Genomic DNA, 14,621 nt, shown 5'->3' on the forward strand with positions numbered 1-14,621 from the left:
ACAGCTTGGAACTGGGGCGACCCGCACATCACAACAACGGATGGCAACTCCTACACCTTCAATGGCATCGGTGAATATCATTATCTTTACGCACCTGATGTGTTATCTGTGCAAGGAAGAATCAAGAAAGCAACGAAAGAAGACGGCACAGAAGCAGGGGGAACTATATTTGTCTCGTTTGCGATCCGAGACTTCACCTTTAATACCTCAGGAATTGTAAGTTTATCGGCTTAGCTAAGCATTGAGGAGTCATATGTTTAAACTTAAACAAAAGAATAATCACCAACAAAGTTACACATTAAACTTGTATGCGGGTTTGAGGTGTATAAAACAGAACACCCGTGTTATAACAACTGTTCAATTTGATGTAGAATTAATTAAAAACTAATAAAAAACTTCCAACATATATATGTGTTGTACTCCCAGGTCCAGTTTGATGTCGACCCCAACCATGTGAATGGAACCGGAATCCTGGTTCGTGTGAATGGAGTTCTGCAAAACAATATTACAGAAAGTAAGTTTAATGGGGCAAATATGGTAATATATAGAAGTCCTTCATATAGGGTTTTTGGAGTCCTACAAGCAGGCTTGTTATTTTGTTTATTTTAGTGCCAAACTATTTAAAACACAGGGGAGGCAGATTAGTCAGAGATGGATTATATTTATAAAAAATGGTTTAAAATTATAAGCACTATACATTTATTAACACAGGGGAGGCAGGGATAGTTAGACACACAATCCTGTCAAACAAATCTAACTTATTAGTTGTAATGTTTACTGTTATATGCAGTGTAGATTCCACATGTTATAACCTTCTATACCAATGCACATAATATATACAAAGTAAGTTTTATTAATATTGCTGTCAGGCATATTGTACTCGATTTTGACTTTTCGGGCAAAAATTTTTGCTATGCATTTTCAGGAAGCATTTTTATTGTTGTCCACTTGTTTTTTTGCCTAAAAAGCCAAAATACAATTACCAAAACACCAAAGCCAAAATAGAAAAACCGAAAAAGCCAAAACACAATTACCAAAACAGCCAAAGCCAAAATGGAAAAAACCGATACCTAAAATACCAAAACAGCCAAACTAACCATTGAATATTAACACAGCTGCTATGGATGTTAACCAAGTATCGCTTTCAACGAGTAGCGGGGCTGTTGAAGCTGCTTTCCCATCTGGTTCATCAGCTTCTGTGTCGGCTTCAGGTTAGATATTTTTAACTATGCGTAATAAGACAACTTTTAGTTCTACGGTTATGAATAAGTTATAAATACTACGTTTCAATAGGTTATAAATATTCTAGTCACCTCGCTTTACAGTGATAAATACGCAATAGCTTAACTATTGTTTACAGCAACTGTATATTTGTTTAATTGTTTGATTTTATGCTTCAGGTTTTATAACTGTATGTTGTTAACTATGTGTTGGGCTGGTTGTTTATTGTATGGTTAATTTAACGGGTGTGTCCTATTTTACACTGATGGTGGGGTGGGGAAAAATGAGACACCTTTTCATTCTATTATCTCGTCCCATTTGGTAGTTATCAAAAAAACATTTAAAGAATTATAAAACCGTATCCCCACGACTCCCATATAGACCGTTATTAATTGTTTAAAACACGATCGGGATTGATATTGCTGTCGTTCACTTGACGGGAGCACCACATTTCCCTGCAACAAATGGCGCTGCGGAGAGATTGGTCAATGAAGTCTCCCGAGCACAGAGGGGCATCGTTCACTTGACGGGAGCACCACATTTCCTGCAACAAATGGCGCTGCGGAGAGATTGGTCAATGAAGTCTCCCGAGCACAGAGGGGCATCGTTCACTTGACGGGAGCACCACATTTCCTGCAACAAATGGCGCTGCGGAGAGATTGGTCAATGAAGTCTCCCGAGCACAGAGGGGCATCGTTCACTTGACGGGAGCACCACATTCCCTGCAACAAATGGCGCTGCGGAGAGATTGGTCAATGAAGTCTCCCGAGCACAGAGGGGCATCGTTCACTTGACGGGAGCACCACATTTCCTGCAACAAATGGCGCTGCGGAGAGATTGGTCAATGAAGTCTCCCGAGCACAGAGGGGCATCGTTCACTTGACGGGAGCACCACATTTCCTGCAACAAATGGCGCTGCGGAGAGATTGGTCAATGAAGTCTCCCGAGCACAGAGGGGCATCGTTCACTTGACGGGAGCACCACATTTCCCTGCAACAAATGGCGCTGCGGAGAGATTGGTCAATGAAGTCTCCCAAACCCCCTTGCAGACGCATTATCAAGAGTTTCTCCTTCAATACAGGCGTATTCCCAACGCTAGTGGATTTTCACTGATTGGTCAATGAAGTCTCCCGAGCACAGAGGGGCATCGTTCACTTGACGGGAGCACCACATTTCCCTGCAACAAATGGCGCTGCGGAGAGATTGGTCAATGAAGTCTCCCAAACCCCCTTGCAGACGCATTATCAAGAGTTTCTCCTTCAATACAGGCGTATTCCCAATAGCTCTGTTGTGTTCTTGGGTTTGTATTGAGACGCCAAATTGTAAAGTGAAACGCTGGAATAGCGAATGAAACGCTCGAATAGCGAATGAAAACTAAGGCGAGCACACACGTATATATAGGGCACTTAATTGCGACATAGCGACACAAATAACTACACAGCTACACAATTAATAATGAATCACGCTGACTGCGGCACATTGCGCAGGGCAAATCACGTGACTAAGGCATGCAAGTGCGAACCACGCTGATTGCGGCACATTGCGCAGATCACGTGGCTACGGCATGCAAGTGCGCCCTTGTCGGGGTGTGTGCCCGGAGGCGTGTCCACAACACCTCTTAACCGAAGATAAAATCTCTCGTGGGTAGTTCGTCGCTGTAGTGTTCGGACTGTCTGGAACGTGCACTTCTGGAGACGGAGCCTGCAGAAAATGCTCTTCTTCCACCGGTTGTAAATCATCGCTTGGAGCCGTATCGAACGCGTAGTTGGTCGATGTAACGGCGCCAGATTGGACCTCGGGGAAAAACTTGTTTCAGGAACCCAGCGACCCTCGGTTTTCGCTCTTTGGACCAGGTATAACGCATAACCTGGATCGCCAACTTTAAATTGAGGTGGTATCCTTGGGACTTTTGAATCGGCTTCGTTTGGCTACCTTGCATCACGTGTGCTGGTGAAGGCAACAGAGTATCAATTTTTGTTCGGAGTTGTCTGCCGTATAGAAGTTCACTCGGTGAAAATCCACTAGCGTTGGGAATACGCCTGTATTGAAGGAGAAACTCTTGATAATGCGTCTGCAAGGGGGTTTGGGAGACTTCATTGACCAATCTCTCCGCAGCGCCATTTGTTGCAGGGAAATGTGGTGCTCCCGTCAAGTGAACGATGCCCCTCTGTGCTCGGGAGACTTCATTGACCAATCTCTCCGCAGCGCCATTTGTTGCAGGAAATGTGGTGCTCCCGTCAAGTGAACGATGCCCCTCTGTGCTCGGGAGACTTCATTGACCAATCTCTCCGCAGCGCCATTTGTTGCAGGAAATGTGGTGCTCCCGTCAAGTGAACGATGCCCCTCTGTGCTCGGGAGACTTCATTGACCAATCTCTCCGCAGCGCCATTTGTTGCAGGGAAATGTGGTGCTCCCGTCAAGTGAACGATGCCCCTCTGTGCTCGGGAGACTTCCCCCTCTGTGCTGAAACTCGGCAGGCATAAAAGCCTGAGCATTGTCCAAAACAAGTGTGTGGGTAGCCGAAATGCTCGAATCAGTATGTCGAATCGGTGGGTTGAACTTGCGTAACGCTTCGACTGGTAATTGCACAAACTGTAAGTGACTTGTGCACTTTCCTCCTCGTCAAAGTCTGCATCATCCCCAACCGGTAATGTTCAATCTTGTATTGATAAAATTTCTTCAGCGCGAAGATTATAGAAATAGCCTCTTTCTGGACTTGGCTGTAGTTGCGCTGGCTGGTTGTCAGTCATTTTGACACCTTGATAATTGGCCTCCCGGCCTCCGCGTCAGACATTTTGACACGTTGATAATTTGAGAAGTTTGCCTCTCGCTCGCGTCGTCATTTTGACACGTTGATATTTAGCCGGCCTCTCGGCCTCTTCGTTCTTGCCCAAATTCCATGTGATGGATGAACTCAAAGGCAGCAGTACACCATGACACCTTTGTTGTTGTTTCAACCGTTCTGGAATCGGCTTCGTAACTTGTTCCATCTTTAGGCAAACTGAAATGTCTTCAATACCAAACTGCGTGTTCCTCGGTCAGTTGGTTGAAGATCCCATCCTCGTCGCCAATAGCTCTGTTGTGTTCTTGGGTTTGTATTGAGACGCCAAATTGTAAAGTGAAACGCTGGAATAGCGAATGAAACGCTCGAATAGCGAATGAAAACTAAGGCGAGCACACACGTATATATAGGGCACTTAATTGCGACATAGCGACACAAATAACTACACAGCTACACAATTAATAATGAATCACGCTGACTGCGGCACATTGCGCAGGGCAAATCACGTGACTAAGGCATGCAAGTGCGAACCACGCTGATTGCGGCACATTGCGCAGATCACGTGGCTACGGCATGCAAGTGCGCCCTTGTCGGGGTGTGTGCCCGGAGGCGTGTCCACAACAGATATCATGTGTTAGTTTATACTTTCATGTTTATCCTTGGGGTAGGAAACCAAGGGGTTTAATACTTCTTTTAATAATGATTTGATATTTGTCCCAGATTTTATGTTATCAATGGAATTTACTGGAGACACCAACAGCTTGATGAATATTTCAAAGGGTTTGCTTGGTAAGTATGTTGGTTGCGTGAATAAATGTAACTTATTTACCTTCGCATGGCCGGAAAAACGACAGTCGTTAACACAGGTGTTCTGTTTCATACATCCGTGTCAGCTTACGAATTAACAAGTGTGTGACTTATTTAATTTTTAATGTATGGCTGATAATTTGGACAACCCATTAGTGACCACTTTGTTGAAGCAATTGCCGTTAAGTATGAATGTATGTAATGTAATGAATGTAACTTACTTTATCCTCGCGTGGCCGGAAAACGACAGTCGTTAACACACGGGTTTAACACCTCGTGCCAGCTTACGAGTTACCATGTATGTTACTTTGTGGGTGATTATTTTTTTTTGGATTTGTTCATTTTTTTTATGTATGGCTGATAATTTGGACAACCCATTAGTGGCCACTGGGTTGGAGCAATTGCCGTTAAGTGTCTTGCCCAAAGACACATACGCCCACAATGGTAGCAGTGACGAGCCTTGAACCCATTACCTAATGGTTACAGGCAGGCGAGCTAACCACTACGCCACGGCGCCGGGTGAGTGTCTTGCCAAAGGACACATATGTGCTTACGGTATCTATCTTACCTTACCCTACTATATATAGAAACACAATTATGAAATATGTGGTTATGTGCTAACACTGTCCATCTTACCCCGCATAAATGTATTTATAATACTAACACAGGCGCATGGAATGGCAACAAATCCGATGACTTTGAGTTTAGAAACGGAACGGTTCTTAAACTATCGGACATAGAAGTAACCGAGAACTCGGATATTTTGAACGGAACACTTTCGGAACAAAAACTTTATCCATTCGGACTCTCATGTAAGAACTGGGTGTTGGGGTAATGGGCCAACTCTGGTCTAAATCTCAGGTCCCATGGCATGCCTCACTGTAGGACCTCACCCATATAAAAAAGAAAGTATATTAATTTTCAAAATGATAAACTACTATGTTTCAGTGTAAATTCATTTCATTGAAGTAATTAAACATTATACTGATTTATTAATTATTTAATTCCCAGGGAAAATCATGGAGGGTGAAAGTATCTTCAACTACACTGGTGGCAACGACACATACGCGTTACACAACCCAACCCCAACCTCTGACCCCCCATTTTTGGAGGTTCTGGTGAAGGAACAAGCGGGGCAAAGTCATTTTGAATCTGTGAAGGCCAACTGTACGACTAATGGGGTTGTATCTACCACTTGTTTGTATGACGTGCTGGTCACCAACAGAACAGAGATTGGTCAAACTACTTTATCAGATGCAGCAACTTCATCAGCTGTTGCTAGTGCTAATGGTGGGTGGGATTATATTGGGTTACTTTGGGCTTTGAACTAAGGGTTAAGGGGTTACTTGAATAAATAAATGACTTAGTGTTGTCTCTTGGAGTAGTATACAACATTATAAAAAAAACGGTAAGTAACGATAAAACTTTACTCGTTATAACACGGGTGTTCTGTTTCATACACCTCGTGCCCACTTACGAGTTACCACTTATGTAACTTTGTGGGTGATTCATTTTTTTAGAACTGTGCGTAATGTATTCCGATTGTTAAATAGGGGCTCTTATTAAAGTTATAGATAAAAACTTCTGTTATGTATTCCCCCAAAACTTATATAATACTTAATACAAACCAACTAACACCTAACTTATTACAGCCAACACCCCACCCAATGCAACAATATCCGATGGCATTCATGTGGAAAACGGGAACACTTTCCTCGCAAAACTGAACGCTTCATCCACGATGATTGTTAGCGCTATAGACCCAGATGGTGACAGTGTTACCTTCCATATTTTCCCCAATAATTCTGTGGCTGGCATCACTGTGGATGAAAGTATGTTATGATATTTATTTCTAACTATATCTTTATTAAATACAGCCGGTCAATAAAATATAGTTAAGTAATAATGTAAGAAGGGGCTCGGGATAAATGAATTCGAGTTTGTCGTTTTATTGTATATTATTTGGTAATTTAATTTTAGGAACCCATAAAATAAGCAATGTCCTTGGGCAAGACACTTAAGGGCAATTACTGCAACCCAGTGGTCGTTAATGGGTTGTCTAAATTATCAGTCATTCAGAAAACCAATCACCCACAAAGTTACATACATGGTAACTTGTAAGCGGGCACGAGGTGTATGAAACGGAACACCCGTGTTATAATGACTGTCGTTATCCAGTCATGCGAAATAAATAAGTTACATTCGTGGTAACTCGTAAGCAGGCACGAGGTGTATGAAACGGAACACCCGTGTTATAACTGTTGTTGCCCCGCCATGCGAGGATGGTTTATTCACATGAGAAAAATTGTGTCGTTTCACTCATTTTTCCTCCAATTACATTTATATGGCTTTATAACCATGCTGCACAGATTCTGGCGTTGTATCATGGACACCAACTGAAGCAAACCGAATCCAAGGAACCACCAACCAAACTCTTGTAATTCAAGCCATTGATTCTAATGGGGGAGAAACTTTGTTGACAGTGAATATAAAGCTATGTGTTTGCCACAACAGTGGTGTGTGCTTGTATAATGAGACTTTACTTGGTGTGGAAAATTATGAGGTTAGTATGTGTGGTTGTAAAGCTTCTTTAAAAATAAGTTTTTGTGATGCTTTGAAGTGTATGATTACTATTTGCACGAAGTTACATACATGGTAACTTGTAAATTGGCACGCGGTGTATGAAACAGAACATCCATGTTATAACAATTGTTGTTGCCCCGCCATGCGAGGATAAATAAGTTATATACGTGGTAACTCGTAAGTGGGCACGAGGTGTATGAAACAGAACACCTGTGTTAAAACGACTGTCGTTGCCCCTGTCACACGAGGATAAATAAGTTGCATACGTGGTAACTCGTAAGCAGACACGAGGTGTATGAGACAGAACACCAGTGTTAAAACGACTGTTGTTGCCCTGCCATGCAAGGATAAATAAGTTATATACTTGGAAACTCGTAAGCGGGCACAATGTGTATGAGACAGAACACCCATGTTATAACGACTGTCGTTGCCCCACACACAGCATTAATACATTACACCAAATACTCGCAGATCGTGAGATGTTCATGCAACGAAGCTTACTCAGGTGATGATTGTTCAGAGGACAGGAACGGATGTTTACTATCTGCGTGTTACGCTGGGGTTAACTGCACGGATAACCCAGCTCCTGAAACTGGGGAGACTTGTGGACCTTGTCCTGAAGGAACAACAGGTAATTTATTGGGTTGTTGTATAAGGGTAAGATCTGGAATGTAAGTCAACTGGTCTATTACCCCAACACCCAGGGCGCTATCATCTAGACACAGTTTATAGAGCTTATATGCTCAGTTTTAACATGAAAGTATAGAATCTCTATTATTGAGTGTTTATAAACTGCCTCAGTGGGGTCTAGATGGTAGCACCCTGGGTGTTGGGGTAATAGACCTACATCCCAGGTCTCAAGTGTGCCTCACTGAAGACCTCACCCTTATAGAATAGAATCTATATTATTGAGTGTCCATAAACTACCTCAGTCGGGTCTATACACTAAATTCTAAAACCTTACAAAACTATATACATAACCCTTCCCACCATAATAGGAGATGGGAAGAACTGTACCAACATCGACCTTTGCGAATCCAACCCATGCCAGCACTTATGTGAGACTTTATATAACGACTTCCAATGCTCATGTAACGACGGATATCGGTTAAATGCAACGGACAATACAACTTGTGTTGATATCAATGAATGCATGGAGGGAACTCCATGTAACGTGATGCCTAACTCTGTGTGTAATAATACCATTGGAAACTACAGGTGATTGAATGAATGAATGGAACTTATTGTTCCATACACCTCGCGCCTGCTTACCAGTTACCACGTTTGTACCTTATTTATTCTCGCATGGCGGGACAATGACAGTCGTTATAACACGAGTGTTCTGTTTCATACACCTCGCGCCTGCTTACCAGTTACCACGCATGTAACTTATTTATTCTCGCATGGCGGGACAATGACAGTCGTTATAACATGGGTCTTCTGATTCATACACCTCGTGCCCGCGCACGAGTTAGGTTTAGCCACTGCTAATTCCATTGTCTTTTTTGTTTTACTCGTGTTGTTGTTATTTAGTTCATGATGTATCTTATGTTCCAGTTGTTATTGTCCTGCCGGGTTCACCGAAGGCAACAACAGATGCGACGACATAGATGAATGCACGACGAACGCATTCACCTGTCCATCAACTGCTACAGACTGCTTCAATAAACTTGGAACGTATGGTTGTTCGTGTAATGCTGGATATTCAAGGTGGGGGTTGTTATTAAGTAATGCTTGGTGGTGACCTCTTTTCTATATGAGTAAGTTCCTGCAGTGAGGCATGGCAGGGGTCATGGGATTTAAACCAGAGTTGGCCCATTACATTACCCCAACATTGTATATGCACATTCTAGTCTATATGGGTGAGTTCCGTTAACCCATTACCCCACTGTAACAGTTCACTATAAGTTTTCACCCATGTTGTATACATAATGTTATTGTATGATCAATCTAACACACAATATTGTATACAGAGCTGCAGAAGTAGACGAACAATCAGAATGCACGGACACCGATGAATGCGCGTTGAACCAACACACGTGTAATGTTGTAACTGAAGTTTGTAGAAACGTTGAGCCTTCGTTTGCTTGCGATTGTAGGTGAGTTGTGTTGTTGTTCGTATGGGTGGTTGTAACTTATTTATCTTCGCATGGCGGGGCAACTACAGTCGTTATAACACGGGTGTTCTGTTTCATACACTTCGAGCCCGCTTACAAGTTACCACACATGCAACTTTGTTGATTTTCTTGCATGGCTGTAATTTAGCAACCCATTAGTGACCACTGGGTGGAGCAATTGCTGTTAAGTGTCTTGCGCAAAAAAAACACACGCCTACAATGTCAGATTCTAGTTAAATCTATTTAACAATTCCAACATGCAGACCAGGATTCCACCTTATGAACGGTGTATGTGATGATATACGGGAATGCCAGAACTCACAACTAAACAATTGTTCATCCCCACATATGCAATGTATTGAACAAGAACCAGGCTTCTCATGTGCTTGCTTGCCTGGATACCAACTTAATGGGCAGGTTAGTGGCTTGTGTTGTGATAATAAATGAATGAATGAATGTAACTTATTTATCCTTGCGTGGCGGGGCAACGACAGTCACTATAACACGGGTGTTCTGTTTCATACACCACATGCCAGCTTACAAGTTATCACGTATGAACTTTGTGGTTGATTGTTTTTCTGACACTTTCGACAACCCATTAGTGACCACTGGGTTGGAGCAATTGCTGTTAGTTGTCTTGTCCAAGAACACATTTGCCCACAATAGTAGCAACTAGCAGCATTGAGCTTTGAACCCAGTAATCTCTGTACTGGAGGCAGGCACGCCATACACTGAGCCACAGTATTGAACAAAGTATTAATCCTAACTTTTTTTTATATTTTACCTTCATTTTTGACCCAGGTATGCGAGGATATCAATGAATGCTTAACAAGCGACATTTGCCCGGTGAATACGAATTGTGTGAACAGAGATGGTGGATATACTTGCAGATGCGATCCCAACTATGTATGCCCTGGTATGTACATTCTTGTTATATCGTTTATAGTAGGGTGGGATAAGATGAGACACCTTTTTATTCTATTTTCTCGTCTAATTTGGTAGTAAACAAAGAACATTCAATGAATTATAAAACCGTATCCTCACGACTCCCACAGACCGTTGTTAATTGTTTAAAACATTGTCAGGATATTTGGATATTATGTGCTAAAGATGTCCCGTCTTCCCCCACCCTATTATGTTTATATCTTAATACATAGGTTGTTATTGCCAGACTGAAAGTATTATTATTGTTTTTTTTTTATATAATTCGGAATTTTTTAAAGCCAGCAATATGTCCATATACCATTATTTATTTTCTTAAATTATTATTCCCCTTGTTTTGCACATACATACCACTTAATTCTATTTTTTTAATTATTTTATTCCATATTTATATATAATTGTTTTTTCCACAGTTAACCCATTCGTGAACCCGGTTACTGTACTGAGCAAATCACAATCGTGCGTTACTGTTTTAATTGATGATGGATCATTATATGGGTTGTATGAGGTGAGTGGAGAGTCTTATTGTAGGCCGGGGTAGAATGGGACATGATTTCATTTTCTTTTTTTTCGTCACTCGATGGGACATGATTTCATTCCCTTTTTTTCGTCACTGGATGGGACATGTTTTCATTCTCTTTTTTTCGTCACTCGATGGGACATGATTTCATTCCCTTTTTTTTGTCACTGGATGGGACATGATTTCATTTTCTTTTTTTTCGTCACTCGATGGGACATGATTTCGTTCCCTTTTTTTCGTCACTCGATGGGACATGATTTCGTTCCCTTTTTTTTCGTCACTGGATGGGACATGATTTCATTCCCTTTTTTTTTTCGTCACTCGATGGGACATGATTTCATTCCCTTTTTTTTCGTCACTCGATGGGACATGTTTTCATTTTCATTTTCTCGTCCCACAAAGAGTATTTACAGAATTATATAACCATATTCTCACGACTCTAAAAGAGCATTATTAATTGTTTAAAACACAGCCAGGAAATTCAAGATATCATGTGCTAACACTACCCATTTCTCCCACAGTACTTTACTATTATAAACCTATATGTAGTGGTCCATTATAGCTTGTCCAAGTTGTCATATTATACGTACATATATTACAGGTAAAAGCAGTTTCAAACCAAAACAACTTCTTGGTGAACTCATCAGCAATAAAGACAAAAATATGTGGTTTAAGTCCAAACACCCAGTATAATATAAGTGTGAGAGTTCTTGCGTTGAAAGGTTCGAACCAACTTTTCACCACAACCGAGTTCAGTGCCATTACTGCGGCAAAGACAGGTATTTGGAGATATTGGATTTTACACGGTGGTGGTATTGTGGTTAAAGTATTCTATATGGGTGAGGTCTTTTAGGACCTAGGGTTAACACCGGGTTAAAGCAAAAATAATATGGGTTCAAGGGTCATCGCTGCTACTATTGTAAGACAGGTAGATTTTGAAATCAGTTCTACATTATGGGGGGAACAGTAGTTGTGGTGATAGCCTCCTAACTTTAAAATACTGGGTTCAAAGCTCACTTCCGATAACCATTGTGGGTATATGTGTTCTTGATCAAGTTCCAACCCAGTGATCACTGTTTGTCAAGCATAATTGTGAGCTGTAAATTAAAACGATAATTATCTTCAAAGTTACATTGGTATTAACTTATAGCAAGCACCAACATAGGTATTTAACATGGAAATCATATTCCACAGATGCGCTTAAAATCCGATTGTCGCTTCGTGTTTTATCGGAAACATTCGTGACTGAAATGTCAAACATTGCATCGGCTTCTGCTGTGGCTTTCAGGGGAAGACATGAATCAACACTTAATAATGGACTGGTTTTCACTAATGGTGGAAACACATTGACGTCATCGGTTCTTGTGTTTATCCGGCTTTCGTGAGTTGTGTGTAGTTAGGTGTTGGTGGCGCTTTATGGGTATTTGGGTGTGTAACATACATGGTGGCTTCATTCACTTCATGTCTATGGTTATGTGTACGTGTGATGTTTCATAACTAAACACTATTATACGTGGGTTCATACACCTCATGCTCGCTGTCGAGTTGTCGGAGTGGAAATAAAGTTAAACAATTATTTTAACTGAAAGTGGGCACAAAGTGTATGAAGCCACTATGTATGGTGTGCAACACTCGTGTATTAAACCCTTGGTTTCCGGCCCCGAGAATAAACATGAAAGTATCTTAACTGGACAGCGAGTATAGAGACGAAGTATTTGATTTAAAGACAATAGGTCACCATCAATAACCCATCTTACCCACCACAATTTTAACCCCCTTATATCGTTATTATTGACCCCCAATTTCACCCACAGAGCTGGTAGTGTCCGAGCAGACTCGGAAGCGTTACTCACCTCGCAAAATATGGCTGACTCATCAGCAACAGCGGCTGGTACTAACCTCGACTCAGCAGTTTATGCCGACGTTATGACAAGTAAATAATTATGACATCATTATTTTTAACAATTATTTAATTCGACAATTTAGTTTGGTTTTAGTTTTTTTAATTAAATTTCAGTTTTTTTTTAATTGAAATCTTGAATTTATACCAGAGTTGGCTTTTTACCACAAAATGTTAATACACTTTAGACCAATTACAATACTTCACTGTTTGCATTTGTACATTTATTTTAATATATTTGACACAATTGTCATTATTTTCAGTGTTTTGATTTCAAACTAAACCATATTGAGTGATGTTGGAGGTTGAAATGACATTTGTATCATATATATATGGACTGTTGTTTTATTAAAACTAAGGTTTTGCTTAAACCAAAACGTTTGAAATGAAGACATTCGTGTTATATTATGGACTGTTATGTTTTTATTGTAACTCTAATTATTGGCATTCCATATTTAAGTTTATTAATATATCTTTCCCTCCACAGTTACAGACTTTCCCGACCCCCCTGCCAACCTTGTGATATCTGAAGTCACTGATTCAACGATTACTGTGAGATATGATGAAGTTACTTCAGCTATTCATTATGAAATACAGTGTAAGTTGTATTTATAGTTGCATATATATGTGTATACCATTCTATATACACATATATACATTTGTAAGTTTCATATATGCATATGTATAGTTATATATGTTTAAGTTGTATATATACTGTTGCTTTAATGTTGTTTGATCGAATGTTTTTTTACATTGTATTGTCCGTAGGGTGTAACGGTCACGCCTTTTATCCAAAACATTATTTCTTTCTTTTTTATCAATAAGCGTGTTTTAACAACTGTTGTTTTACCGTTACTACTCCTCTTTTCGCTTTTGTCAACTCTCTTGTTCTTCGTTATCAAGACCGAAAAGAAAAAATAAATTTTATTCATTTAAGCCTATCTTTTCCCAGTAACTTGCACGACCACAAGCGTGAACCTGGTGACTACTTCCACCACCCACACAATACCGGACCTGCCATCAAACACAATATGTTCCGTACAAGTTCGCGTCCTCGTGGCACTAGGGGCAGCAGCTGCAAGATCGGATTATTCCGACTCTATTGAAACTACAACCGGTAATTATTTGTTTAGTAGATATTGAATGTATGTAGTATATATATATATACGGTGGGCCAGCACAAAAAAGAAGAGGGCGTTTAAAATAATGTTTTATTTTTTAACTTTAGTTTGATTTTTTTTTTAAATTGTGTCGCGAGGAACTAGAAAACAGAATAAAACTATGTCTTATCTTACCCCAGCCTACTATATTTGCAATATACATTGTAGTAAGAACTAATTGTGTGTTTTTCCCCACAGTACCTGCGGTTCTTGGTCTCCAAGCAACTTCCATCACAGAAACGAGTGCCGTGATTTCATTCAACTCCGTAACAAGGGGCGTGTACTACACCGTCCAATCAGCTGCTGGCTCTAATAACCTCACCCAATCACAAGTTGTTTCTGGGAATTTAAGTTTGAGCGTAGGGGGGTTGGTTAAAAGTACAACTTATACATATACAGTTGTAGCAGTTGCTTTAGACGTCGATGGCAACCTTCACTCAAGCGCGCCTGCAACTCTTACGTTCACTACAAGTGGTGAGTTGATGTAACTTATTTATCCCCAAATTCAATGAATGAATGTAACTTACTTATTGTATGACCGGCAATTTTTCATATTTGTAACTTATTTGTCCTTGGGTGATAGGGCAAA

The 14,621-nt window shown here is 40.6% G+C and overlaps 1 protein-coding gene across 1 annotated transcript in view; it reads left to right on the forward strand.

The window, feature by feature from the left end:
• LOC149736125 (uncharacterized) overlaps positions 1–14,621 on the forward strand; it is a 29,461-nt gene that overhangs the window by 13,047 nt on the left and 1,793 nt on the right. The window contains exons 16-36 of the mRNA XM_089879265.1: positions 5–216; positions 427–514; positions 1,116–1,211; positions 4,724–4,792; positions 5,479–5,622; positions 5,822–6,100; positions 6,463–6,642; positions 7,180–7,373; positions 7,865–8,024; positions 8,392–8,611; positions 8,951–9,103; positions 9,367–9,492; positions 9,774–9,927; positions 10,312–10,426; positions 10,866–10,960; positions 11,574–11,751; positions 12,167–12,353; positions 12,787–12,905; positions 13,360–13,470; positions 13,825–13,989; positions 14,231–14,506. Of these exons, the coding sequence (XP_089735391.1) occupies positions 5–216; positions 427–514; positions 1,116–1,211; positions 4,724–4,792; positions 5,479–5,622; positions 5,822–6,100; positions 6,463–6,642; positions 7,180–7,373; positions 7,865–8,024; positions 8,392–8,611; positions 8,951–9,103; positions 9,367–9,492; positions 9,774–9,927; positions 10,312–10,426; positions 10,866–10,960; positions 11,574–11,751; positions 12,167–12,353; positions 12,787–12,905; positions 13,360–13,470; positions 13,825–13,989; positions 14,231–14,506 (3,321 nt within the window). The remainder of the gene's footprint in view (positions 1–4; positions 217–426; positions 515–1,115; positions 1,212–4,723; positions 4,793–5,478; positions 5,623–5,821; positions 6,101–6,462; positions 6,643–7,179; positions 7,374–7,864; positions 8,025–8,391; positions 8,612–8,950; positions 9,104–9,366; positions 9,493–9,773; positions 9,928–10,311; positions 10,427–10,865; positions 10,961–11,573; positions 11,752–12,166; positions 12,354–12,786; positions 12,906–13,359; positions 13,471–13,824; positions 13,990–14,230; positions 14,507–14,621) is intronic.

Source organism: Ciona robusta, chromosome 5 (genome assembly GCF_009617815.1).
Source record: "Ciona robusta chromosome 5, ASM961781v2".
NCBI classification, from domain to species: domain Eukaryota; kingdom Metazoa; phylum Chordata; class Ascidiacea; order Phlebobranchia; family Cionidae; genus Ciona; species Ciona robusta.